This window comes from Mytilus californianus, unplaced genomic scaffold, assembly GCF_021869535.1.
Source record: "Mytilus californianus isolate M0D057914Y unplaced genomic scaffold, xbMytCali1.0.p SCAF_3, whole genome shotgun sequence".
Classification (NCBI taxonomy): domain Eukaryota; kingdom Metazoa; phylum Mollusca; class Bivalvia; order Mytilida; family Mytilidae; genus Mytilus; species Mytilus californianus.
This window is the reverse complement of record NW_026262679.1, coordinates 10,952,874-10,979,755: the sequence shown is the minus strand read 5'-3', so window position 1 is coordinate 10,979,755 and position 26,882 is coordinate 10,952,874. Positions and strand designations below refer to the sequence as shown.

Below are 26,882 nucleotides of genomic sequence, written 5' to 3'. Positions count from 1 at the left end.
AGTTAACTTTTACGTCGGAAAAACGATAAATGTGTAAAATCTCCTTATTAAAGAGTTTCTTGAAAACAATATTTCAAATCTTCACTTTTAATCAGAGTATTAGACTCATGCTTAAAGGAGAAACACACGTGTAATCTTTTCCTTTGGCTAGAACTAATGTACAAATGCTTTTAAAAGTTGATGAAAATCCATATATCCTATATAATGGCGATCAGATACGAATGCTTTACAACAATTGCACATTTTCACAATCAATTAGGATAAAGATTCTTCGCGACAAAGCTGTTGTATTTATTGAAAAATGAAAATAATTTTTTTACATTGTGCTTCAAAAAACTGTATATTTGAGATTACAGTTTATTGAAATGTGCATGTATTACCAATTTGTAAAGCCTTGTATCATTTTTCGTTCTAATGTTTTAATTTATTAAACTATATATGAATAAAAGGAGATGTGAGGTATTCAAATATGTTTGAGAGTTTGTTACACCAGTATATTTGAATACTTATGTAAGTACAGTGCAGTTAAGATTCTTTTGCACCATTTTGTATTATGATTTAGGTAATGGGTATTATTTATGAACTGTATAAACAAATTCAGGTTGTAGTTATTATTACCTGTATAAACAAATCTACCAGGGGCTCCTTTACAGAACTGTTTTGATTTATACGACAACGTAACTTCCACGACCCCCGGAATATGACGGGGAGGTGTTTGTACCCGTATCGCATGTGATGTTATCAACTGAAAAACAAAAACAAAAATAAATAAATCTCAAATATATACAGCACTTATAATCATTCTAATTTTTTAAGAATAACCTTTGCTGAATTATATATAATTTGAATAAATCATATTCACCACTTACTGGAATAAATATCAACTACAAAAACAAACTACAACAAAGCAGAAAAATAAAAGAACTTTTTTGTTTTAATTATGATATATTTACTAGTATTTAAAGGACATAACAGTGTTGGTCCATTGATGTAAGCCAAACCTAAGTTATGGTCAAATCTACTACTACAATATCTTGTGAAAAGCAATGACATGAGGAAAGTATACAAAGAACTGTAAAGTATACACAGTTAAATCCAAATCGAGTTTAAAGGATTGGGAACAATAGGGAAAGTAAATCAATATTTTAAAAGTTCCTACCTCGCTCCAAACAAGCATTGTACCAAAAACCACCTGTAAACCGTCAAAAAAGTTGTCCCCTATGATTATGACCGTTGTACCACCTGACGTCCACCCCTCACTCGGGCAGATAGCCTTTATACAAGGTGTAGCTGGAAAAAGAAATCAAATGAATAGTTTTTTTTTCACAGTATTGTAGTACAACTAAAACGAATAACATTAAAAAGCAAACTTTCACATTTACAGAAAAAATGACGAAGTATAAGCAGTGAGAGAAAGACAAGTATGAACAAAATAAAAAGTGCACAAGTACAAAATGGAAGAAAGTGCAAATAAAAAGTAATTATACAGGTTATCTAATCAATTTATAACATAATAATGATCATCAAAATATTGTAAACAGCTAATATGTTTTGGTACTAATAAACTTTTACTTACTAAGCATACCCGAGTCCCGTGGGTAACGTGAAAATGCCCTGGTGGAGTAAGGGTCGGCCAGTAACCAGGTATCTAAATAAGATGGGTAATTTGTAAGAATATATAAATAGTTCTATAATTCTGATAATGATAAACCAACACATTACTCAAACAACTTCATTTTTCGTTTTGCTTTTTATTTAGAACAAATGATTTTCTGAGACATTTATTTTTTCCATCTTGAGGATAAAATCTTAAAGATGAAAATTATTTTCGAAAGTTGATTATAAATACAGTTTTGAAGAAAGTGGCTATTGTCTTTATTTGTGATAAAACGTTTTATCATCTTTGATTATGACCACAGATGTTCCGAAGTGTTAGCCAGATGGGATTTTCGGAGTTCAATTCCACACAGCTGGTTTCGTAAAGTCAAACTCAAACGTTCCGCTTTGTTGTTCTAATTAAAATTATAGTCTTTGATCACAGAATAATTGTCTTACGATAATACAAGCCTTAGTGATGGTAACGTTTGACAAGCTATAATTGAAAATGAAAATTAAATCATTCTGATAATTTTTGTAACAAATAGTTATTTATGTTAAATAACTTCCAATTAAAACTTGTCATTCGTTTGTTAAAGCAGTAAAACAACGCATTCTTAAAAATATATGTTGATATTGCTGGACTACATTAAAAATATTTGTTTATGTTGCTGAACTATGTTAATTTTTAAAAGAACTGACAAAAATATAAAACAAAAATAATAAGCAGTAGAAGAACAAAAGAGAAACAAGCAGCAAAACACAACTAAATAAAACACACAGGAGGAATTCTGGAGCTGATCTAAATAAAGAGGGAGCGTGCATTTATTATAGAAAGGGTTTTCTGTAACAAGAACTATGTGATTAAAGACAAAAGAAATAAAGAAGGGAAAAAAGAAATTCATTCTGCGTACCTCCTTCTGTTGGGTCTAATCTTCGTGCACGTCGTCCATGTTTAGAGTTGTTATGGACAAACATGTTGTCGGAGACCGCCAGGATTGGACCCTCAATACTCACTGTCGTACATACAGCCACCTAAGATAGAAAGAAAAGGATGTAGAACAGAAAAAGTGGAGGTCAACTCATCTAATTTATTCTTCCTTTCCCAAATAAAAGCAATGATATAATAAATAAATTCTTAACAAATAAGATTGTAAAAACGTTTAACGTACAGGATTTTTAATTTAGAATTTGTAAACAGTAAATAATCATGAAAATTGTTAAATATACAAATGCTTTATACTGAAAAAATATATGATTGATAAGAACATTAAATAAATCTACATTATTGTGTTAAGAATTTCAAATCATTTCCATCAGATGGAATTATGTAAATATGTATTGTTTTACTTATTTTCGGGTATAAGATAGATGTATCGTTAAAGTGGATTGAATATTCATGTAATGAACCTTAATATTTGGTTAACGTTGTGAATTAATGATGCTGATATTGGCTTAATTAACCAAAACACCTCCCGTGTGGCACATCAGTAAACAAAGTTTGTTTACTCTTAGTACATAGACAGCTAATTAACGTCACTAACACTGCTGTTATTATTGCAATAAGATTTTATTTGTTTGTTCTAGGATTGAGAAGACATCATTCTTTACAAAATGTCACCGCTACATAATTCCAAAAGAGATTTGAAAAACGACATAAAAATCCCTCTGCGATACTCGCTAACAACCCTCCATTATTTTCTCCTAAGCCATTTCCCATTGAAGTTTAAGGCTTTTTCGTTTGGTAAACGGACTGTGCTTAAGCTTATTAGCCTCAATACGTTTCTGCTTAGGATTTTATGAAATGGAAACTCTCTAGTGGAAAATATGCGGAATAGCAGTTGCAATACACAAGAGATTATAAGGTGTATCGAAGAACCGTAATGGAGAAGCATCAGTTCATAGAAAAGCCCCTTTGCCATTAATAAAAATCTAGGATTAACTCTGAGAAATCCCGTCATCTTCCCAATAATCACTGGGTTTTGACAAGACTAATCCTCTCAGCTCTACTTAGGGTAATACTTAAACAAGCTTTATAATGTCTTCTTAGTTTAACGTAAATTGTAATTTGTAAATAATTCTATAAAATGTCATTTTCCTGAAAGACAGTCAACTTTTATTAACAATGGCGTTTGTTCTTCGCTTTGTTTTCTCATTATACACATGTATACTTTCACTGGATTTGTCAGATTCAACATTTTCAAATAAACAAATTGAGATTAAGTAAAACATGAATGCAACATATACGTCTGAGCAATATATGTATCATTTAAAACTTAAATAGATCTCAACATATAAGTAATCTCTAGAAACATTAAGGAAAAATTACCTGAAAGCGGCGCATATCTCGTGGATTACCAGCATTCTTCAGACAGTTTTGATTACATTTCATGAAGAATTTCAAGAAGAACCTACAAATATAAAAGTACATTAGATAAAGAACATATAAATACCCCTGGTCAAAGTAACGTTTAAAAAGACCTTTTAGTTAACCATGCTAACAAGATCCTGTAAAATATGACATTTGAAGACTGGTTCCTCCTAAGAAAATTATCCTGCTATTGTTATAGCTTTTGAATCTTTTCCTCGACTAAAATTTGACAACCAGTAATAGTTTCTACGGTATGTAACAGGCAAGTTATAGATAAATGGCAAGCACTGACAATAATTTTAGACCGAACGATGTAAAATATTTTTACACAGTAGGGAGAACATATACTTAAAGAGATCTTATTCAATTGTATATTTTATCATTCAATACTGAAGACTATAGTGCCACTATAAAATAAAAAGAATAAATGTACCAGAAATATGTAATTGATTGATAAGGAGGTTTGACATTCTATAAAATTCCAAGTCGATTTTTGACTTGAAAAAATGAATCAAAAGTAAGTTAACATTTCGCAAGATTCAGATATGACATTTTATTATTTGTTTTAGAACAAGAAAATGAATAAAGAGTTAAGCTCTTAGGGAAATAAAAAAAGGATAATTCAAGCTTAAAATTTCATTCGGTTGAAATGTAGATGAATAAATATGTCTTTTGTATCTGACAAACGAAACAAACAAAATGATCATGACAGGTGAATTAAATTGCCTTCAATAAAATAACAACGTTATTTTTAATTAAGAAGATGCTTTATAATTACATTTTCGTTATGAATATTGCATGTTACAATCAATAATTCAATGATAAAAATCAACAACTGAATATTAACAGCAACGTTTTTCATTTCATTATAACTCATCACCATGCATTTATCTCATCCATCGTCAATAAACAGGTCTCTAATATTATATTTGTTTCATATAACCACAATGGTTCTTGCTATTACAAGTCAACTATCTGCACAAGATTTAAAACAAAGTTCGAATAAACAAGAATAATGAGGAGAAACAAGAGCTGAAAATAACAAGTTGAATAAAAACAGATAACCCTATGGTCAAACGGAAATAAGACAAAACAGAAATACAAAGTATTGCCCATAAAACAACCCACAAAAAAAACTAAAAAAACTAAAACTAAAACCCAGCTAAAACGTTGGATTTACCAGGAGATTTCGAGGGGTATCTGCTTTACTGGTAGAACCCGAGAGGATGTTCTTGTCGACACTCAGAAATTATTGGGTAGATGACGGGATTTCTAAGAGTTAATCATATATTCTTATCAATGGCAACAGTCAGGTGTTAAGTCATATTCGGTGATTGAAAGGAGTGGGTATACTAAAGGCCCTTTACTGCCTAAAAATTGAAGGATACAACATGAAGTGGTCTCATTGATATTTATGTGTAAACATCAAACCGTAAGGAGTTTGATTTTTTTTAGATGTTGTGGTTGAATAAAAGAATGAGTTTGAATTTCAAAAAAAAAAACTTACGTGTTCTCTACGTTTGCAAGTCCAAAAACTAGGTAAAAATTGGCCAATTTATAACAAAAACGCATATATAGAAGGAAGGGTCTATGATTTTATGATCTCACAACTTCATTTGACATCACGGATCGTTAACTACCTGTTATTATTTGTATAACCTTATCTTTAAAATTGACAAAAATGAAATCATGAACTAAAGGTTCAAGTTTCAGTACAAAAAATGGTCCAATAAGGCCCTCATCACACTCTGTTCTACGAAGTAAGAATATGAAATCTGAAATCTTACAGTTGCGGTTAAAAAAAAAAACATTTCCAACACAACAAAAGCATACCAATTTATTCTCATTTGACACGAATCAGCTAGAATACAATCGAAATAATGGAATATGTTATAAGTAGAAAATAAGCTTTAAATCTAACAAACAAACACCCTAGATTGTAGAATACCATTATCTATGCTATACAAGCCTTCATTTTGTTTACTAGAACAAAGTATAGTATAAAAACAAAAGGATATACATTATTTAAAAGTAGAGTGAAATGTATTGAAAACCACTTTACGAACAGTTTACCTGACAAAGAACTATATATCGATCTGTTTAATGTGGAAGAATATTATTTCCAGCATGGCTGGTTTTGATTGACGGCTCAGTAATGTTGCAGCCGCCCCATTTATGCCAATCGGAAACGGTTTACATCGACAATCATCTAATGATATTTGGTTTTAAGTGAATACGGAAATGTTTCGGATATCACAGATTACTGATTGAATTAGTTTGATAATCGATTTTAAAATAAGAGTTTCCGATCTACAACTATTGAAAACGAGCATGAATAAAAACAATGATAGAAGTGATTATAAAACACGAAATCGGATGCTGGAAACGTCAAAAGTATCATAATCCCATTCATAAAACGTCGAGCTTCGCTAGTCGATAACGCGAAAGAAAACAATATTTAATCATAGTATTTTATTAACTGAAATGATAGAGAGAAAACCTAATGTCGAAATTCCGACTATGGGAGCAGAAAAATTAATCTAGCCCTTTATTACTCAGTAACATTCAATATTAATGTACGAAAATTTTAATTAATTAATCTAGAAAAACACAATGGGTTCTTTCTGCTGCAAAAGCAGTCTTTCTTATTGTTTCAAATGGTCCACAGGCAGAAAATTTGTATAGGGATGTACCAGTGGCACCGGAAGTACTTATTGTTATATAGCTTCAATTTAGAACCTTTATATTCTACAGCATGACGATTTCCGGAATTGTATTGATCATTTAATCAAGCACAAAGATCAACTTAATATTGATACCAGTTGATTAGGTGAATGATGTAAATTTCGTTAAATGAATAATGCCCCTCTAGAGACGCCGAATTGCATCAGGAACTTTTGGCCGATAGGGTCAACGTATTAACCATAAAGCTGGAATGATCTATTAGAATGCGAACAGGCAAAAAGTTTTACACCTTGACGATCCCATGGAAAATTAAATTTGAACCACTGTCAGTTATGGTCAAGTGTGAAGAAATCGATGACATTGTTGGTGATTCTAGTCGCCGTCTAAGTGTATTATCACATATGCTTAATTTCATACAAGTCAACACAGAATTGTTTCTTGTGTCAAATTAGTAAGAGCAATTGTACTTTCTTTTTAGTTTTGCATGGAAAGTTGATTATACCATTGGAATAGCACTTCTAAACGCCAATGCATCAATGAGTACTAAGATGACATACATAGACCATATACTTATGTGAAAGTTTATATATGGCAAATCTAACTGATTTTTGAATTACTTTATGTACGAAAGAACATCATACAATATACATGAATAAGAATAAAGGTAACTTTTGCATATCTTAAATCAAACAAGCAGTATTTGAAAGACACTACCCAAAATGTAAGCAACTTAAGGAGGTGGTTACCCTTATTTATACTTATAAAGAATATTCACAATCACTAAAGATCACCTCGAAAATGTAGTAAGGAAAGACCATTAAAAGTTTTATTTGGGAAATGTTTTAAACTTTAAGGAATATAGGCAGATACATGCAAGAAATTAATTTGGTTTTACTATTTTTCTGTATTAAAAAAAGTACAATATGCGGCATGCAGTTAGACTTTCTGTAAAAACATTTTACAACTGTTGCTTATTATATACATAAAAAGGAGATGTGAAAAATACGTCAAGGAGACAGCAAGTCAACCATATACATATAACCATATACATATACAAGATTTCTAGAGGTCAATATACATACAGTATTCAACAAAAGACAGGTGTCATTACGTATGCTCTAAATAGCATCATATTTTCCTTCCGAATAGATTTAACAGAGACTATCAAAGTTTACCAATTAACATAACATTATCAAAGTAACAAAAAAAAAACATTACAAAATACATCCACCGACGAGGTTTCGTAATTTGATATAAACTTGAGGCGGGGTTAAACTTTTTTTGTGTTTCTTGTTTGGTGTTGAGTATGGTCGAAGAAATCAGCAGAAGTGATGGAAATTGCAAACCAAAAATACAAACAAAAGTTTAAAAAAATAGATTTTACTAATAAATAGATAAATAGATATAAAATACTAAATCCCTGGGATGTGTTTTAATTGATTTTAGTCTCTGATGCATGATTTTTTATTATTGTTTTGGCTTTTAACTAGCTGTCAGTAACTGCGAGTACTCTCAAATCGTACTTTCTTGTTTATTTGACCTGTTGATACTAATTGTATTGCTTTTTTGTTATTTAATGTTATTCAGGGTTATATCTGGTCTATACCAGCTTTTATTAGTGTTTGGTATTACTATAAATTTTCACTTCGTACTATTAACATCAAAATTATTTATTTTGTAAAAATATTTCCTTTCTCTATTGGAACTGTATACGTATACCTAACTACAAAATTATTTTCATTTACCTGTGTTTAAAGTTATTGCAAACGGCTGATATTTTTGTTCGAGCAGATTGTTTTTCTTTAATTGTTTAACATTTCATACCGATATAACATGTTACTTTTATTATTCTTCCCTTAGTTTATTTATTTTGTATTTACATTGTATCATAGGTCAAATTTATTTGTTCGGTGTATGTTCAATAGTGTTAATATGTCCTTTGATTGAGTTAAGCTATTTCAGTTGATATTTTATAGTGTGTCTTTCTATGTTGTGATGTTATACTATTGTTTCAGAAAAAGGGTGAAGGTTTGGTACCATTAAAACGTTTAAACCCGCTGCATTTGTTTGCACCTGTCCTAAGTCAGGAATCTGATGTTCAGTAGTTGTCGTTTGTTGATGTGGTTCATAAGTGTTTCTCGTTTCTCGTTTTTTTATATAGATTAGACCGTTGGTTTTCCCGTTTGAATGGTTTTACACTAGTAATTTTGGGGGCCCTTTATAGCTTACTGTTCGGTGTGAGCCAAGGCTCCGTGTTGAAGACCGTACTGTGACCTATAATGGTTTACTTTTATAAATTTTGACTTGGATGGAGAGTTGTCTCATTGGCACTCATACCAAACTTCTTATATCTAATAAATGACTATTCACTTGTTTTCCGCATTCAATATTTGATAAGGACAAACAGGGAATTAAGTTCCCATCAAAGCTTCTTCAAGACACCAAACTAGAAAGAAACACAACTATAAATTATCCACATAATGTCATATGTATTTTCTAAGTCAAACTAGTCTTTCATAAATGGTAAGCTACGAACATATAAACATGGGATAAACAACACTTTATACGAACATTATATCACTAAATATTATAGTAGCCATGCAGTAAATTATTCTACTGGACATAACCTCTGAAATTCTTAGAAAAGAGAAACCGTTTATATTTGGATTTAATAAACGCACCTTATAGTGAAAGAAACACAAGTATAATAGAACAGGGCTATTCAAGTTTAGATTTTGTGTTTTCTAAAATATTGTTTCGAATACTCGTAAAAAAATTAAATTATGTTTTTAACATTTCATAACAAAAGCTCTTAAACTGTCTCTTGACTCATTTTCGTCTTAAAATATTGCTTATTGTCACGTTAATATAAACAATATAAATTATAAATCTGTATGATTATCGCGGACTAATCCCCTGTAGACGCCAACCATCAACAAACCTACGCTTTTCAATTGCCTGACACGAACTGTCACAGGTGATCACTGCCATAATTCAATGCTTATATTACATCTTCATGTAAGCTATAGTCCTTATATTTACATTCTTCAATTCCGTAATCCAAACACAACTTGCCCCTTTAATCGACAACTTGCAGCAAAGTCAATTAAGCACCATAACACTAATTATACTCTCAGTCTATAAATATAAGTGGATCTCTTCAGGGTCCTATTTAGATAATTTACTAAGCTGGTTTCGCTGACAAGTCGAGAAAACCCGTGGAGAGTAATTCGTCATGAATAGAACATTGGTAAAGGAAGAGAGGTTAAATAGTAACTAAATGTTTTTATCTTCCGTTTGTTCTATTAAATAAAATGTACACAAGGGAACAGTTTGTCGCTTTAAAATATATTACATTATAAAACTCCCTCATCAACGTTCAAACCACTTAATTTTCAACTTTGATGAGCTGGTTAAGAAAAGATGAAAAATAATACCTTTTCGTGGCAGTTTAAACTTGCCCATATATTGCGAAATATAATTTGATGAAAAAAAACCATAACAAACTTAAAGTCTTTCTCCGGGATATAAAACATATAAATAATTTTAAGGGCAAGGTGATGTCAAATCATAAGACAGTTTTAATGGGTGTATAGTACTTTTATAGTATATTTTGAACTCGTTCACCAGCCCAGTTTGAACTTCTGTAATACTGACGAAATAAACTATTTTGAAATTATGAAATATCAGCAATGAATTTGCCTATATCTAATGGTTGTATAACAAAGTGTGACAGTTTCATGTAATACTTTACACTGGACGTTAAACAACCACTATCAACGAATCAGCTATGAAAAGTCTGAAAGCAAAAGTTCAAATAATAATCACAAGTAAGAATGCAATAATGAAACATCTTTTTTTTCAGAAAACACGAGAAACGGATACCAGTGGAAATTACCATAACAATCTTCCTTAACCCTAATTTGAAACAGAGCAAACATCGAAATTATTGATTTAGTAAAAAATATATCTTAAACAAGTTACAGAGAATATTAAAGCATTGACTATTGTAATTTTGACTTCCCGATACACATCGACCACGTGGTTCCCATGGGATATGATCCTTGTCACGCGGAGGTCTGAGCTGAATGCACAATCCTTTCTTTAATTGTTCACATTTCAATCTAAAGCCACTGGGAGTTTTATCCCTAATTAGTCATCAGAATTCTATAAAGCGCAGCAAGTTGGTCTTTCTTGCATGTATAAAAGTGTTTGATCCACACTCTTATTGTTTAGATTGCCTGTGTATATTCCTGAATTGAGGTTGAATATATACTATCAAGACTAATTGTCTTTAATATTAGACACACACACTCAGAGAGATCAGTATGATTTTTTTACAGACCAAATAGTGAAGAATAACATATTATTTTCTGCAAAATAGAATATAACAAATATCTTGATGTCTAAAAATGGTTTTATAAAATATTAATCGACTTGTTCAGTGCTTTATACATTTTTATTTACAAAAAAATATAAATTCATTAATATTTTTCCTCAAAGAGCCCATATTCCATTGTAAAAGACGAAACAGAATTTCTGAATATAAACTACATGCCAATAATCCGCCAATAGGTCAAGAAGTGTGAACAAAGGAGAGCAATCAAATAAAATAAATGGTAATTTGAAGGAGATTCACAAAACAGTTATGTGAAAAATGACTGTCGTTAACGCTTTTCAATTACTGCTTTCATCAGATAGGAGAGGGGACCCCATCTGCACCCAGGCAGACGATACAATAAATTCTGTCATTCGCGCGCAAATTCCTGATGGCGACTGCTGAGCTTGGTGATCAACTAAGAAATCGAAGACTTAATCACATTACTGAGACAAAATGAGGAAAATGATTAATGTTGGTGACCAGATGAAATTCTGCCCATTAGACTAGAAGGACTAAAAATGTTCCGAAGTGTGATCTTTTACTTAACCACTAATGCTAAAGCTACATTATTTACCAGAAAAAATCAGTCATAAACTGCTGCCTAATTCATATTACTTTTTTATGGTATAACGGAAAAATCAATGTCTTTGTACCAAAATGTCAACGAAATTAATTTAAATCTTCAACTCAAAAGTTATTTTTGTTGCTACTCTGATATCTATGCCTTTTTATCATCTGAACTCAAAGTCAATGTTTTATCCCCTTTAAAAAGTAGATACAAATAAATATTTTGTTCCAAAGTGATGATTTCCTAAGAATTATCGATTCAATTGTCGTATCAGCAATGATCATTATTAATTCTATTTGAAGAACCCTTTTACTGAAATAATTGCAACATTTCACATGAATATTTAATAAATTTCAGTCCAAAAACTGAATATGTATTATAAAAAGCAATGGTGTAAAATAAGCAACATTAAAAGTGTTAATCCTTGTCTTTCTCGATCCTGCAAATCGTTAAATAATTCAAGAAGGAATACCGTCATTTGGCAAATGCAATTAACTTTTTCGCCATACGATCATTCTATTAAGATGAAATCGTATCAGATTCAGGACCAAGTTTCTGAATCGGTAGCTTATTCACTGCCATATGACCGTGAATTTTATTGTGTATTCCCATTATAAAATAACTTGGTGAAAACAGAAGCCATGATATAATATCATACATTAATTGTAAAGAGTTTGATTCCATCAACTTGTCACCTGTTTTAACTCGGCAGATCAATAATCCATTACAAAACTCTTATAAATTCACTCGTCTGAATTAGTAAAATCATTTAAAAAGAATAAAACCCAAATGAAATTTCTGATGATGAATTTTGTATTTTAATAATTTTGCAGAACATACTTTTATATAATTTCACACTCTTATGGATACCGTCCCAGAATGCAATGTAGTAACCGCCACAACATCCATCTATAAACATGTTATGTAAATAGTCTTGTGATAAACCTTATTTGATACGTGATTTAGGCATTTAACTTTCCCACAGGAGACTCTTGTCCAAATATATTCGAATATTCTCCCTAATAGAATAACAGTTCTCTTGATAATGCAAACTCGTTGAGATCACCATGAATATTCAAAAGTAGGGATCCCAAGAGGTCTCCTTGTTAAACTAATCCAGAAAATAAAATTAGCTGCTGATGCGTGGGATCCCATTCTGATACCATATTCCAATACAAACAGTGAAGTCCTATGGGGCCATATATAACTTTCTAATCTAGTGCGAAAACGGTTTACTTACAGGAGGAAAGAACAACATTTTATTTAACTAGACCATCCCAAGAGGGGATCATTTATCGGATCGGGTACGGCACGTTACAGACATTTGTAATGTCACGGCATATTGTAGTTAGTTTTTGATTGTAGTTGACGGCATGTAATGCATAGGAAATAAATCTCTTTTCTGAATGATTATTGTGATTTATATATGTATATGTATTACAGGTAAATCAATCAAAAGAAATCAAATTTCAATTATAACGAAACGTTAAGGGTTAAAAAAGCAAGCATTAAATTAATCATTTAAGTCATTAAAAAAAAGTAAAATCAAATAATTTGCTTGTATTATTTAGCTATTTTGGGAGGAGGGAGAAGGGTGGGGTGGAGGTTTCGAAGTTGTTGAACAAACACCTATGATTATTAGAATGAGCCGCAGGACAATAAAACAAACAAACAAAATATCAGTACATATGTTTCAGATTTATTGTTTTGAAGTTAGTATCTCAGTTAGTATCTCAATGATGTGTATTCCACATCTCTATTTATTCATAAGGACCACTATTGTAACACTACTTTCCATACAAACTGAATTAAAGGGTATCTGGAAAGATTAGGATGTCCTGTCTATAGTGTAAGACACTCATTTAATTTTAAATTGCAAGGAAAAATGAACTTGACGCCATTGCTGGATTTTATGGAAGCTCGTAAGACTTAATTTCAAGTTAACAGTGTTGTTGTTGTTTTTGATTAATAAATTTTTTGAATTTTTTTTTTAAAATCGCCTTAGATTCTAATGTTTTCGTTGTTGACCCGGTACTGCAACATTTAATTGACGGAAAGTAGTAAATGTTCGATATATAGAACACTGCTACAATTTATTTTCAAATTTCTATCGAGTTAGGGTATATATTCCCCCTGGATCTTAAAATATTTTATGCTGAATTACAAAGGGACAATTTTACTTCTGCCTCCTTTCTTTTCATTTGGTAAGAAATATGGTATATTATCACCAGAGATAAAGCAACATTGTTACGTGCATACGGCAAACACATATATAAGATTGTTTGAACTTGCTCTAGTGCAGCGCTGCCAATGCACAGCACAGATCAAATATACCAACAGAGCACAAAGAATGTATGTGCACTTTGTTTCTAGCTTTATAGTTTACAGACAAACGTTCAAATGGTAATACAATCATACAATTACGTCCATTTCAAATGTTTGCCTTTTTGGGGTTAGTTTTGAAAGTCCTACCTTTTAATAATGTTGCTATTAACTGCAAATGATGATGTTATGTTAATTATTAATATGCAGTTTCGGTCATGTGTACGACTTAAAGAAAATGATTATTTTTTGAGAGAGACAGAGAGAGAGAGAGAGAAAAAAAAATGGTCTCTAGTGGAGAGAGTTGTTTTATACTGTAAAAAATAAAAACTCTTAGATACTAGTGTGTATGTGTTCCGGACCATATGAGTATTCGGACCATACGCGTATTGTCATGACCATATGCGGATATACTCATATGGTCCGACCATACGCGTATGGTCTAACACGATGAACGTTGGCGACGACGAGGGGGGTTTTTAACGACCTTGACTACCCATGAGGGTCTTGTGCGGTCGGCCCTGGCTTGCGCCTTTAACTACATAAAAAAAATTGATAAATAGAAATAAAAGATAAAAATAAATATAACTATAATGAATAAAAGGAAATAAAAAATGAAAAGTTTTAATGGAGAAAAAAAAAATATAATTTAAAAAAAAAAAATAGGAACCACCAAAAGCCGGATCAGGAGAAAAAGTCAAGCAAACGACAGTGAGCGGCAGCAACGTTGTCATGGTACATTCACCAGCAGCCAAGTATAGAGCAGAGAAATTTGATATGTCAATTTGTGTATGTGAATTCAGTTGCCAAAATATTTTGTAAGAACTCAAATAGGCCTAAATATGTGTATGTGAATTTAAGAAAAATAATTAGTATAAGGTTTTGTATGTACACACAAAAAAATGAATAAGTAAACGATGAAAGTTGAAAAGGTGTCCCATAAATTAAGAGCTTCTAAACATGAAATTTTTACTTATTCAGTTAATGATGTTACATGATTACTGAAATAAAATGAATTTTACTTACAAGTAAGAAATATAGTTAAATCATTTTACATGGTCATTATGGATTTGTCTTTACATTTGTACGAAACGCAATATGTCGACTTATGAAAATAACATCAAGAAATATCTAAATGAACTGTTAAAGAAGAAGTCAACTGCTTAACTCACATGAACTTTGGTCATTGAACCCTTTTTCTTTTATTTTTTAAAATTTGTTTTTGTGTTTTTATTAAATTAAAATTCTTAGATAGTTCAAATTGTTTTTGAGTTTTTTATTGTGTTCTTGTTCATACTTATACGATCTTACAATAACAGGAAATTTTGAACAGCACACTAATTAAATGAAATAAGTTGAGATTAGAGGAGACATTTTGTTTCTGAAATAATAATTTAAACACTAAAAAAAATGAAAAAAAATGTCCTCTTGCGGACGAGAACGTGGAAAAGATAAAACGCTCTGAAAAGATTCCAGCGAAGGCAAGATAGCAGATGCAACAAGATTCAGACAATATGTAAAGATAAAGGAATTCGGTTAGTAACTTGTGCTGGTTAGGGTTCAGAGAATAAGCTGTGCGCTCCTGCGAAGGAAAATAGAGTTTATTTGAAAATACCTCTCATATGGTCCGGCCCATTAATAACCAAACGAGTATTATACTCATATGGTCATGACCATACGCGTATGGTCCAAATATTAATATAGTTCGGAACATATGTATAGAGTTATTATTTCACTCTACCCTTATATTATCTGCAAACTGTTAATCTAGAATTTCATTATAACGTCACTGTGTATATCACTTGTTTTCTTTCAAAAAGCGATTAACTAGCAGATACATTTAGATTTTTTTCAATCAAGCTGGATTATTTTTCATTACTTTCGATATTTATTTCTACTTAATGTTTCGCTGGAATCAATATTCAGTGTTGATAAATTCTTATAAAAATGGTAATCTTTTTCAGGTTAACATAAGATTTGTTGAACGATCAGTTGTGAAGGAAGACACATTCGCGTGACGCAGACATGTTACCGATGTCTGAAACCAGTTCTCCGTTCAGATGTAACAATAAAACATGATTTCTCCTGTATTTGTTTTGTAATAAAGTAGTCATCATCTTCTTATTATTGTTAAGAAAATTCAAAACAACCAGATTTCCTTAAGCTATGCAAATTTGAATTTACCGCTGCAACTTTGTTTGTAATTTTTAGTACAGCTTTACAAATGCGTGCTCAGGGAAAATAAGATGTTGAAAAGAAATATATATATAGTTCTCTCTTTTTTAACGTAACAATTTCTTTATTCACATTTGCTGTAACATTTTACTAAGTTTACAGCTTTTATCTTAGAACTGCCTAATAGTTAAGGGAAGCATAAGATATAACCTTATTACGTTAGTAATTATAATATTACAAGTTTTATAATTCAATTACACAAAGGTATTTAATAAAAGATTGTTGAATAGCATACATATTTAAATATCTTGTTTATATATTTATATATATATTTCTCTAATTCTGTATGCATTTAAAACGGTTATGACCACTTTGATAAGTTGTTGCACTCTGCGTTTTCCATCAAATCATTACAGAAACAGATTCCACCACTTCAACCCGTTGACTACATTATGTATTCACTCTCGATAGATACACATAAAAAAATAGAATTCTCGGTAAACCTCGCATCATAAAGTTTGAAAATTTGATCTATATCAAGGTGGAGTGGTCAAATCTGTATATTATAATATCTTCACCGAAAATTGAAGATGTGGTCTATTAAATACTATTTGTCCCTTTTTTCTCTATTTATATGAACATTTTCATTTTTTTTCTATTATTTAATTCTTTATTGTTTTTTATTTGTTAATTTATTTAGTCATTGTACTTCATTTTTTGCTTTATGGCTATTATCGTAAAGTAATCAAACCCTCAACCGTCGTGCGTTCAGGATAAATTGTGAAAATTTATGAAATAACATTTTCTTCAGCAGTTTTATGCCATTGGACATGACAGACTCTGCTAAGACTTGAAGCTATCTTTTTTTTGTTTAAAACATTGAAGTTATATTGTCAGATGTAATTTGTCGGTTATTTAATTTTTATTGAAGCATGGTCAGACGACTCAGAGATCCTGGTTTCCATTTAAGTACTTGTAAATTGGCTCGATGAAAGCTATGGAAGGCTATAAACGATCGCACTACCAGAAAAGAGAACTTGATGAACCGGACAATAAAATAATTCCATTTTCTATAAACAGTGAATGTTCATTTTTGTCAATTAATATGATATTGTTCTAACTAATCTAATTACACAGCTATTACTGAAGATACAAATATCATTCAAGTTTTAAGGATGTTAAAGCAATGAGGTCAGATGAAACGACGAAATAAGAATTTACTGTCCGCACTAAAATTATGATTTATGTCAAAACTATCATAAAAAATGTTTAAGGTCATATTTCCATTGTTTATGCTTATATTAGTACATGTCAAAACGAATTAATCTATATTTAACGTTCTTTATGTAATTTTAGCAGCAAATCAAAGGCTGAAAAATATTATATTACTCAATTATGTGCCCCAATGAAACTTTTTAATAAACAAATTTAAGAGCGAGCAGTATTGTTATACATTTTACTTCATGTCTCCAGCTATTCCTACTTAAAAGGATTGTCGGAAATTTCATTTGGAAAAAAAAAAGAAAACAATCTGTTTATCTAAAATCAGACCATAAAAACCTTATCTTACTTTCAGTCGGGTCAAAAATCATTCCGTAAAGTTGCCATAATGAATCTTTAAATGCCTTCTAGTCAGGACGAATATTCTCCCTCAAACTTTTTCATTTGTTTTGATGCCCTTAATCACGTAAGAGTTGAATTAAAGCCGAGTCACATCTAGATAAAACAGAAAGACAGCAAAGATCTTGACAAAGTGCAAAAGATAGCATTCTGCCGTCACAAAAACACAGACAAATAATTCCTTTATATCGGCTATCGGTATTAATGAAGTTATGGTTAACGGGACTAAAGCCTGGTGGCAACAAAACTTAATCAACGTCATTTATTTTGAAGCTTAATTTGACAGAAAATGCCCCAAAAAGTCATCAATGTTAAGAGTAAAGATCTATTATATATAAATTCTTAAAATACGTCTATTGATGAATGACATGGATGTAACTAAATATGTGAATAAAACGAAATGTGGGGGATACGGCAATAAGACAGCAACCGAACAACTAAACCAAAAAATATGACAAGCAGAGTTCAACATACGGATATGAACAATAGACAAGTGTCCACAAAAATGTATTTGAGTTTGTAACAATTTTTAATGCATACGTATATTTTGGCAAACAGTATATATATGTAGAAGAAAGTGTTTTGTTTCCATTAAATGGGCCCATAATGAGCGTATTACAATATAAGGCATTATAAACAATATATACATATATATATATGTGTGTGTGTGTGCGTGTGTTTATGCGTTAAAAACGGATAACCATCATGTTAATATAATACAAATTGTTTAATATTAGAAAAAAACATAACAGATTGTACTGAAATTAAAAATGCATCACATCAAAGTATAAAAATGTAAATGGGGAATTGAATGTCCCTTTTTACATAACTTGTACTGGTTCTTGAACATTTACACCAAATCAATTAATCTGTGTTAAAATGAAATGAAATTGTGTTTTAAATATGATTAACGTTAGGTATAAGTGGAGCATTGTTTACGTGTGAAGACGTACCGTGAGCCAGATGTCAAAACAAGCTTGAACAATAAAGCCCAGACTATAAATGACTTTCGCCTTATGCTCACTCACACCTATTTATCGATACTTTTAGCTTGCAGTTAAGTATAGCGGACCCGTCAAATATTTCATTAACAGAATTACAACACAGAGAGACGAAACAACAACCAGAGTACCTGGGGGAATAACTATATCTATGCCAACATTTTCTATCATGCCCTGGAATCCATTTTCACAATAGAGAAGTATAAAAGATTCATAACTAATTCATTTTCAATTCATTCCAATTGATAATGCTCTGATATGCTCATTCGTGATACACAAAGTAAATGTACCGACTTCCCTTAATATTATGTGTACACAAGCGATCGCTATTCTTTTATGGTATTATGAATTCATTCAAAAGTCTTTTTAATTTTCTGATTAAAATGTGTGTTTAGGATTTATAGACAATGAAATATATTAAATTGGTTCTTCAATGTGAAGCTTTTGCTTTTTATTTTGTAGAACTAATTCATCAGCGTTCAAAAATCTAATCATAGAAACTAATAATCCTTTATTTAATTTTTGCTGTCAATACAACTTATTTTCTTTTTTTTTTGCATTTGTCTTAATACAAGTTAAACAAAATATTCTATTTAAAAAGTTTTTTGTTTTATAAATGGATATTTTTCATTGTTTATACATTTCGTAGAATATTAATAATTTGGCGTATAACATCAAAACTAAAATTCTTAACTTAAGTTTAAAATTCACGGATGCTTTTAAGACTTACATCAACCTGATTTCAAGTCTTCTGGTGTTTAGTAGATTTCCTTGGTTTCCTTACATACGATGGAACTAGCTGACAAATGGTGCGTAAATATTGAAATTTATTAGAATTTCCTCGGGATAGATAAGGTAATCTAGCTTTAAGGAGGATACAAGTAAATGTTTCCCAAGAGATCTTTATATCTATTAAAACTAAGAAAAACTCCCCACCAGTATTAGGCGTGACAATCTACTCCTTATAACTGTGTCAGTGATCAAAGAGCAAGATGCTGGAAGGTGCATGGAAAAAGTAAAGAAAATTGATTCGTTTCAGATCTACTAGAGATTGAAGTGGATTTATTCCACCAATAGGACGGTCTCTAGGAAATTTGTTCAGGAATTTTAAAGGATATAGGCTATTATTTTTTTCATTATGATAATACTATCATCAAATAGAATATACTTGTATTTGATGTGATGAATGTTGTCTTAACGATTGTGATGAGTACATGCATATACATGTACGATATTACTATTACTTTAATTATTTCCATTATTCTTGAATTAAATAGTTGCAGTGGGAAAGATAAATTTAAGTTTAATATTCTTTGTTCAATTGCAAGATTTTTTGAAATTTGTAAAAAGGAATGCGAAATAATGATGTCTATCGAATAAAAAGTTCATGTTACGTGCAAATGAAGTCCTAACGCAATGTTTTCCCGGAATATTAATGTTCTTGTCTGACCTATGATTTTTAATATTAATTTCAGTAAACCAAACCAATTGTAATACAATATGTTTGTTAATAAGATAATAAAGAAGACTAGATGTATTAACCAGGATTAACTCTGGAAATGGAAGATGCTCATCATCGATTTGTTTGTTTCACCACTGTGTAAAATGGATCGTAAATTATTTCTTAATAATCTCTTATCGCCTTATGAAAGCATAGACCATAGACTATAGTGCCGGGACAAATATCAAGAGAAAAGCATTTAGATCGTATCATATTGTCGCGCTTCATGTAGTCTTTTAAACTTATAAAACATTGAAAAGTCACTGTCTTTTTAAACATTAGTAAATCGACTGGCGATGACAAACATGATAATTATCATCTCCAAATCAATAGTAGTTCCTCGTCAATAATTATTTTGTAAATATTTCATTTTTGTTTAGAAATTAAAGCTTGTCAAACAAACTTCATTGTTTTTTTTCTACTGTTCTCTTGAATTATTTACTACTATATGGTTTGTATCTATTAATAGCGATTCTGTTAAATATTCTAAACTTTTCAAATATTAAAGCAATTCAAATTACACATTGTTTATCGTATTGCATTATAGACACTTCGAAATAACAAGCAAACTATTCATCAACTGAATGTGAATACTAGGACAATATTGGTAAATGCATTCAAATGACCAAACAAACAACAACAAAAGTTCACCAAAAATAGAAATCTGACTACCACCAATACTATCTAATATTTGGACAGAAGCTCCCATAGCAAGCTCTCATTGCGACAAGTTTTAAACATGTGAAGGAATTCAACAAAGACGAACGAAATCTTACATCATTACAAATATAAGAATAAACTCTTAAAATACAGCGAAATTACTGACGATATTCTTTACTTGGGGCAGATATTTTGTTAGGAGTCAGTCCGGTAGTCCCCGGACTCATAATAAACCAAACTTATTAAACAGAATCCTGCATTTTTGGTACTCAATACGGTCTTTATAATCAGGATCGGTAAACAAACAATCCCGAGGCAGGAATAGGACTCAATTCAAACATGTAAGTATTAAAACAATACTATAAACGTAGACAATTCAAACTGACTTATCTGCTAATCATTAGAATATATATTCACCTTTGTTTTTCGTTTAACAGATGTATATTTAAAAAAAAACATGCATTGCAACAATAGCAAAAAACAAAACTGCAAGTGCAAATTAAAAACTTACCTATCTATGATTACTGGATCAGAAGGGGTTTCGTTTCTGTTTCCACAACTCTTTTTATCACAACACCGACTGAAGAAATAAAAATAAGTTAGCAAATAAAAGATAAGTAAATACATATCTTTTGGTCTATTAAGGAGTTTAACGTTTCTTAGGAAAGATAAAAAAAAGAAGATTTTATTGTATGATTTTCATTTTGTTTAAACTTTCCCTTTTCAGTGATCATTCTTTTAACAAGAACATTGCAATCAGTATTCAAAGATGTTTTATGTTATGGTGATAATTCAATTTAAGATGTATATATTATCAAATTACTCACGGAAGCATGTGAAACGTCAACTCCCAGACGGGCGCGATAGGAGGGGGTAAAGAAGATAACGAATACAAAGAGCAACTGATTAAATACTAATTGTCGAAACTATGTAACGAAGGGGGAGTTAATTATTTTGCAAGCTTTACACGTGCATTAATTTCTTAGTGTGACAATCCCAGCTGGGAGCGCAGCATCTTTTAACTGTATCTTGAAGTAGCATGTAGAGATAATAAAAATAGTCTTGTCAGATTTTTAAATATATAAATTAATTGTAAACATAAAAGACAAAATGGCATTGTAATTTGATGATGGTGTCAAAATGATCAAATGAAGAATTTCTTTTATTGAAAATCGTTCCGTTTTGTTTGGTCATAAAATAGTAATCTCAATGAAAACCCTTATGTTTAGAAATACCAGTATTATTATCCAGGATCAAATAAAATTTCTTTTATTTTTTTTGACACCATCTAAGCATGATATATTTAAAAAAAACTTAAATAAATGTTTCAAACATAACCTTAATAAATGGTAAAATAGTATTTGAGAAATTACGTAGAACTTTAATTGATATGTATATATATATATATATTAAAACATAAATGGTACGAACCTACACATGACTTCGTGAGTTAGTAAAACACGACACATTTCTGGATTTTTATCCTGACCTTCGTATATAATGGCCTGGAAAAAAACAAGTAAACGAAAAATATGTACACCATACAAAAATTTGTTTCTTAGTTAAAAATGAATAAACTTCGGTGAGAGAAATGACGAGTTTTGAAATGTCTCAGAGATTTTACATTTTCTTAAATCTGCTTGAAACTCTGACTAAACATCAATATCTTATTCATTGCCAAGTACTGCAGACGACATCTTATTTCGGAACGCTGTCAGAATAAAATATTAATGTTAGATTGGTCCGAATGATGAAGGTGATTGAATGGAATAATCGGCACTCAATAAAAAGTAAAAAGATTGGGTAGCTATTAATTGATTTGAGGACCAATTTCTTGCCATTTGGTAATCTAGATGGTTATATCTATCACGTTCTTTCAGTGAATTAGTTCCGTCAAATTGAGCCTGTAGTTATGTTCAAATGGATGGATTGTGTGAACTCGGCACGCGCCCATGACTGGTAATAGACGGAATTAAACAATTGTTTGGAATTTCATTTACATCTTTAACAAAGTCGGTCGTCTTTATTGCCATATGTTCCGAAATTAACGGAATACAAAACAGAAATTCTTGTATCGAACTGAAGTGATTAAATTATTGTTCATAGTGATCAATTAACTGGGGTCGTCATCATTAATTTTTTCGGCAAACAGTGAAAAAGATTGTGACAATTTTTATCATTAGGACAACTTTACTTCCATTTATACAAATTAACCCTGCATCCAACCTTGAAATATAATTATGATTTATGACAACAACAACGAGGATTGGTGAGGAAACAGAAAGAGGAAATCCTATTTAAAATAAAACAAATATTTACAAAGTCATTGAAAATTCGATAGATATTGTATTGGTTCCATTACCATTGAAGAAAAAACAAAAGGGTGATGATCGTTTATGCTTCATTTGTTTTGGGTTTAATTGCTACATTACGATAAATATCACAAAATTTACCTGTTTGGAAACGGAGTCAATGAGTCGTACAAATAGGTCCTGCTCTTGTCGAACACCTGTCAAAAGAGAAAACCACAAATCAAGCCTTCAGTTTAAAAATTTGAAAAAAGTCTTGCTTAACTTAGTTAGAACGCATTACCGGATTTAATTTAACCACATAGGTACCGACTATGCAACACATTTAAAATAAAAAATCAATGGCAAAACAATACCACAAGCACTGAAAATAACAAGCAATAAGGAGAAAAAAGCAACAGGACAAAAAAGAATAGGAACAGAAAATATTTATTACAAAACTTGTGTTTGAGCGTTCCTAATGTAGGATGTTGAATAAAAGCGCTCCAGACGCAGCTAATTTATAAAGTGTTATTTTCATGAGACAATTGTCCATAAGAACCAAAGGACAAAGATATGAACAATTTAATTAATATCTTATTCAAATTTACAAAAATTCATGGCATACAGTCATTATAAACATCGAGAATAAATAAGATAGCATCTGAATATTGGATGAAATGTATTTTGTAATAGATTATTCAGATAGGTTTTGTTGTTGTTAAACGCTTGTACTAAAAAATAAAATTTGATTTTATTTGGCTAAATTTATTCGTGTAATTGAAAATCTTGATACCAAAATTTATATTTTATATAAGACTATACGAGAAATATTTTTACTGTAAGATTTTTTTAAAACATGTTATTATTTGAATTACTTAGAACTAACAAGAAAACCACAAGGGAATTGGGGCTGTCAGTTTTATAATTCTTCAGGTTTTGTTTTTGTTTTATTTCACTTTCATCGACCAAACTCAGAATAAAACCGTTATATTGTTAATCGTCACCATCATTGCCTTTTTAACACGGAAAGTCAATATTCATTTATAATTTAAAACTTCCACATGTTTTCTATATACCACATGTTATTCCGAATCGTATAATCATAATTTACAATATTTTGTTAAAGGTCCCTGTTTCTGCATTAACGGTACGCTTAACACGTGTGGTTTTGAATTTAAATTGGTAAAACATCCGATTAAAGCATTTGTAAACAAATATTGTTTTAATCCCTGTTAAATCTGACCGTTGAAATCACTCAAAAAATGTTACGAGACAGACGACAAAGATGAGACTTTAAGGCATGGTGGTCGATATCACTTTAATGAAAATTACCTGCACGCAATTCTGGTTATTAGGAAATTTTATTTTTATGAAATGTCCTAACAACAATTTTATCATGCATTGAATAATTTGTCATCAAAGATCTTTGCTACGGTTAATAAACCTTCATACGGATTTTATGGTACTTATGAAAACAAAATATTCCAATTTTGCTATTATTCATTCAATAAAATTCCCCTTATTTTTTTTTATTTCACGCATATAAAATTGTTATTTATTGTCAATATTTTTAATAGAGCTGCATAAATAAACAAATAGTGAATGATAATAAAATAAAAACCTTACCGTTAGAATACAATAATTGTAATCGGTAGTGAATTCCATTATTTGTTTTCTGTCCTTCAACTTCCTGAAAAAATAAGATTTTTTGTTAGATATACTGTATGCCCTTAGCTTTATATTGCACATATTTTAAAATGCAAATTCAACGGGGAAAATTTCACATAGAAATTATTTTACGAAAGGACATTTTCTATTGAAATATATTTAATATCACAAAAATTAGAAAATCGGTCACTTGTAAGAAAAAATGAAAATAATATATTACCTGTTCTTTTTCAACAAAGTCTATAAATGCTGTCCTCTCTACTTCTATGGGTTGTCCTTGTCTGTCATATAAAGCTAACACAAAATGAAAGAAGTTACTTTTGCGTAAATTGCTGGGCGGTTGTTTCTCGAAGTGAGCTCTGCCAAACCCAACACTGCAAATAAGTATATATATTGATAATAAATTCCAATGGGGAAACACAGAGAGAAAAGTAACAGGACGAGTCCAGTGAGAATTTTGGCAATTTCTTGTAACAATCTTACCTGGGAATTGAAACGACAGATAACAAAATACACTCTGGGGGTTTCATTGATGATTTAAATTTTTCCTGAAAAAACGGTAGCGCGTAAATGTAAAAATATTTAAAACAAGTTAAAAAGATACAGCTTGCGATCTGTTTTTAAATATAAGAAATAATAATTTATTACCTTGCGGTTTGGTCTACGACTGTAGGCTGCATCCAGTTTCTCACGGGATTACTCTGACCAACGGGATGAGGTTCTTCCTTCATGGGACCGGTATTTAATTCTCTTGATGGAACGGGCTCGGTCACTCCAAACATGAAATCCTTTCGTCAAATATTAAATTTTATCATAATATTTTACATTTATTTATTATTTTTGATCACAATAAACACATACTATTTTCAAACTTCAGTATAGACCAATAGCTATTATCTCCGAGTTAAAAATGTCGAAATATTTTTGCTGTTCATTGAATAAAAAGTTTTGACAAAACTGTTATTGTTTACACGGGCTGACGTCTCACTCGGGTTCTGGAACAAACTCTCTCGGGTATGGCTTTTGTTGCTTTCCAGTGTATGGTGTAACTATTATGTCCCTAAGGATGCTAATATATCCCACGGGAAACTGTTTTACGATTAAGATGGCACCTGATCAACCAATCAGCTTCTGTGATTCCAATGATGACCGCCTCCTTACCAACGGGACTTCAACTGTGGGAATGTGAAAACCAATCAATGGATATTAAGGGTCATTGATAATTCCACTAGCACATGTTATTTTCATCTCATCAGGAAATCAAACAACCATATCGATTTCACGGTACCAGTTTTCAGCAAATTGTAATGAAAAAGATTATATATTTATTTTAGAAATGTAAATCTTTTTTATATATTCTGCTGTATTCATCAACGCAGATTGACAAAGAATGCATTTTATTGCATTTTCAATAAATTTAAAATGAAAACAAAAGCACGTGTTGTAGTAAAGAAAGTCACGCCCACTTGTCATTTGACATTTGAACCATCTGGAGAATATTATCTCTATTCCATAACAATATAATTGTGCTACACTTCACACATACAATAGAAATCCCCCTGCTAGCTTCAGTTTACCATTACTCTTTAATAAAGACAAACAAACACTTTATAACATTTTTATTCAGACAAGTGTTGTATTTTGTAGTTTTTTTTTCCTTCTAAATACGGCATATAATTTAAATTATTTGAATACAAAATAAAATTTCTTTTCTTTTCTGTTAAATCTGGGACATAAAGTATAGGTATACTTTTCTCAGGTTAAACTCAAGAATGTTTATGTTCAAAATGTAAGAAATTATTTTGTCATTCTTAAACAGCATCTGTTCATATAAGAATACATTATATTTTAGTATTTATCGTTTTCCCCTAATGATTTTGAGTACGGTATATTTTATCAAGGGTTAAGAAATAAAAGAGTTAAGAATAAAAGACGGAGATAATTCAAAAAGCGATTTCTTTTCTGAATCCAGGGTAAGAAATTGCATAACAGTTCATGATCATTTTAACAAATGATACAGATTTGATTTCTAAATCCATATTT

General features: G+C 30.7%; 1 protein-coding gene across 3 annotated transcripts in view; it reads right to left on the bottom strand.

The window, feature by feature from the left end:
• Positions 1–26,027, bottom strand: part of LOC127733958 (transcription factor COE1-like) — a 32,708-nt gene extending 6,681 nt beyond the window's left edge. The window contains exons 1-11 of one of the 3 annotated variants that reach the window (XM_052243445.1): positions 25,488–26,027; positions 25,060–25,213; positions 24,798–24,861; positions 23,334–23,389; positions 22,312–22,385; positions 21,392–21,460; positions 3,926–4,007; positions 2,511–2,631; positions 1,577–1,648; positions 1,160–1,290; positions 619–745 (exon numbers count right to left, since the gene is read on the bottom strand). In XM_052243445.1, the coding sequence (XP_052099405.1) occupies positions 619–745; positions 1,160–1,290; positions 1,577–1,648; positions 2,511–2,631; positions 3,926–4,007; positions 21,392–21,460; positions 22,312–22,385; positions 23,334–23,389; positions 24,798–24,861; positions 25,060–25,213; positions 25,488–25,621 (1,084 nt within the window). In that variant the 5' untranslated portion in view covers positions 25,622–26,027. The remainder of the gene's footprint in view (positions 1–618; positions 746–1,159; positions 1,291–1,576; positions 1,649–2,510; positions 2,632–3,925; positions 4,008–21,391; positions 21,461–22,311; positions 22,386–23,333; positions 23,390–24,797; positions 24,862–25,059; positions 25,214–25,487) is intronic. The other 2 variants (XM_052243447.1, XM_052243446.1) reach the window with 2 other exon arrangements.
• Between the last annotated feature and the right edge of the window lie 855 nt (positions 26,028–26,882).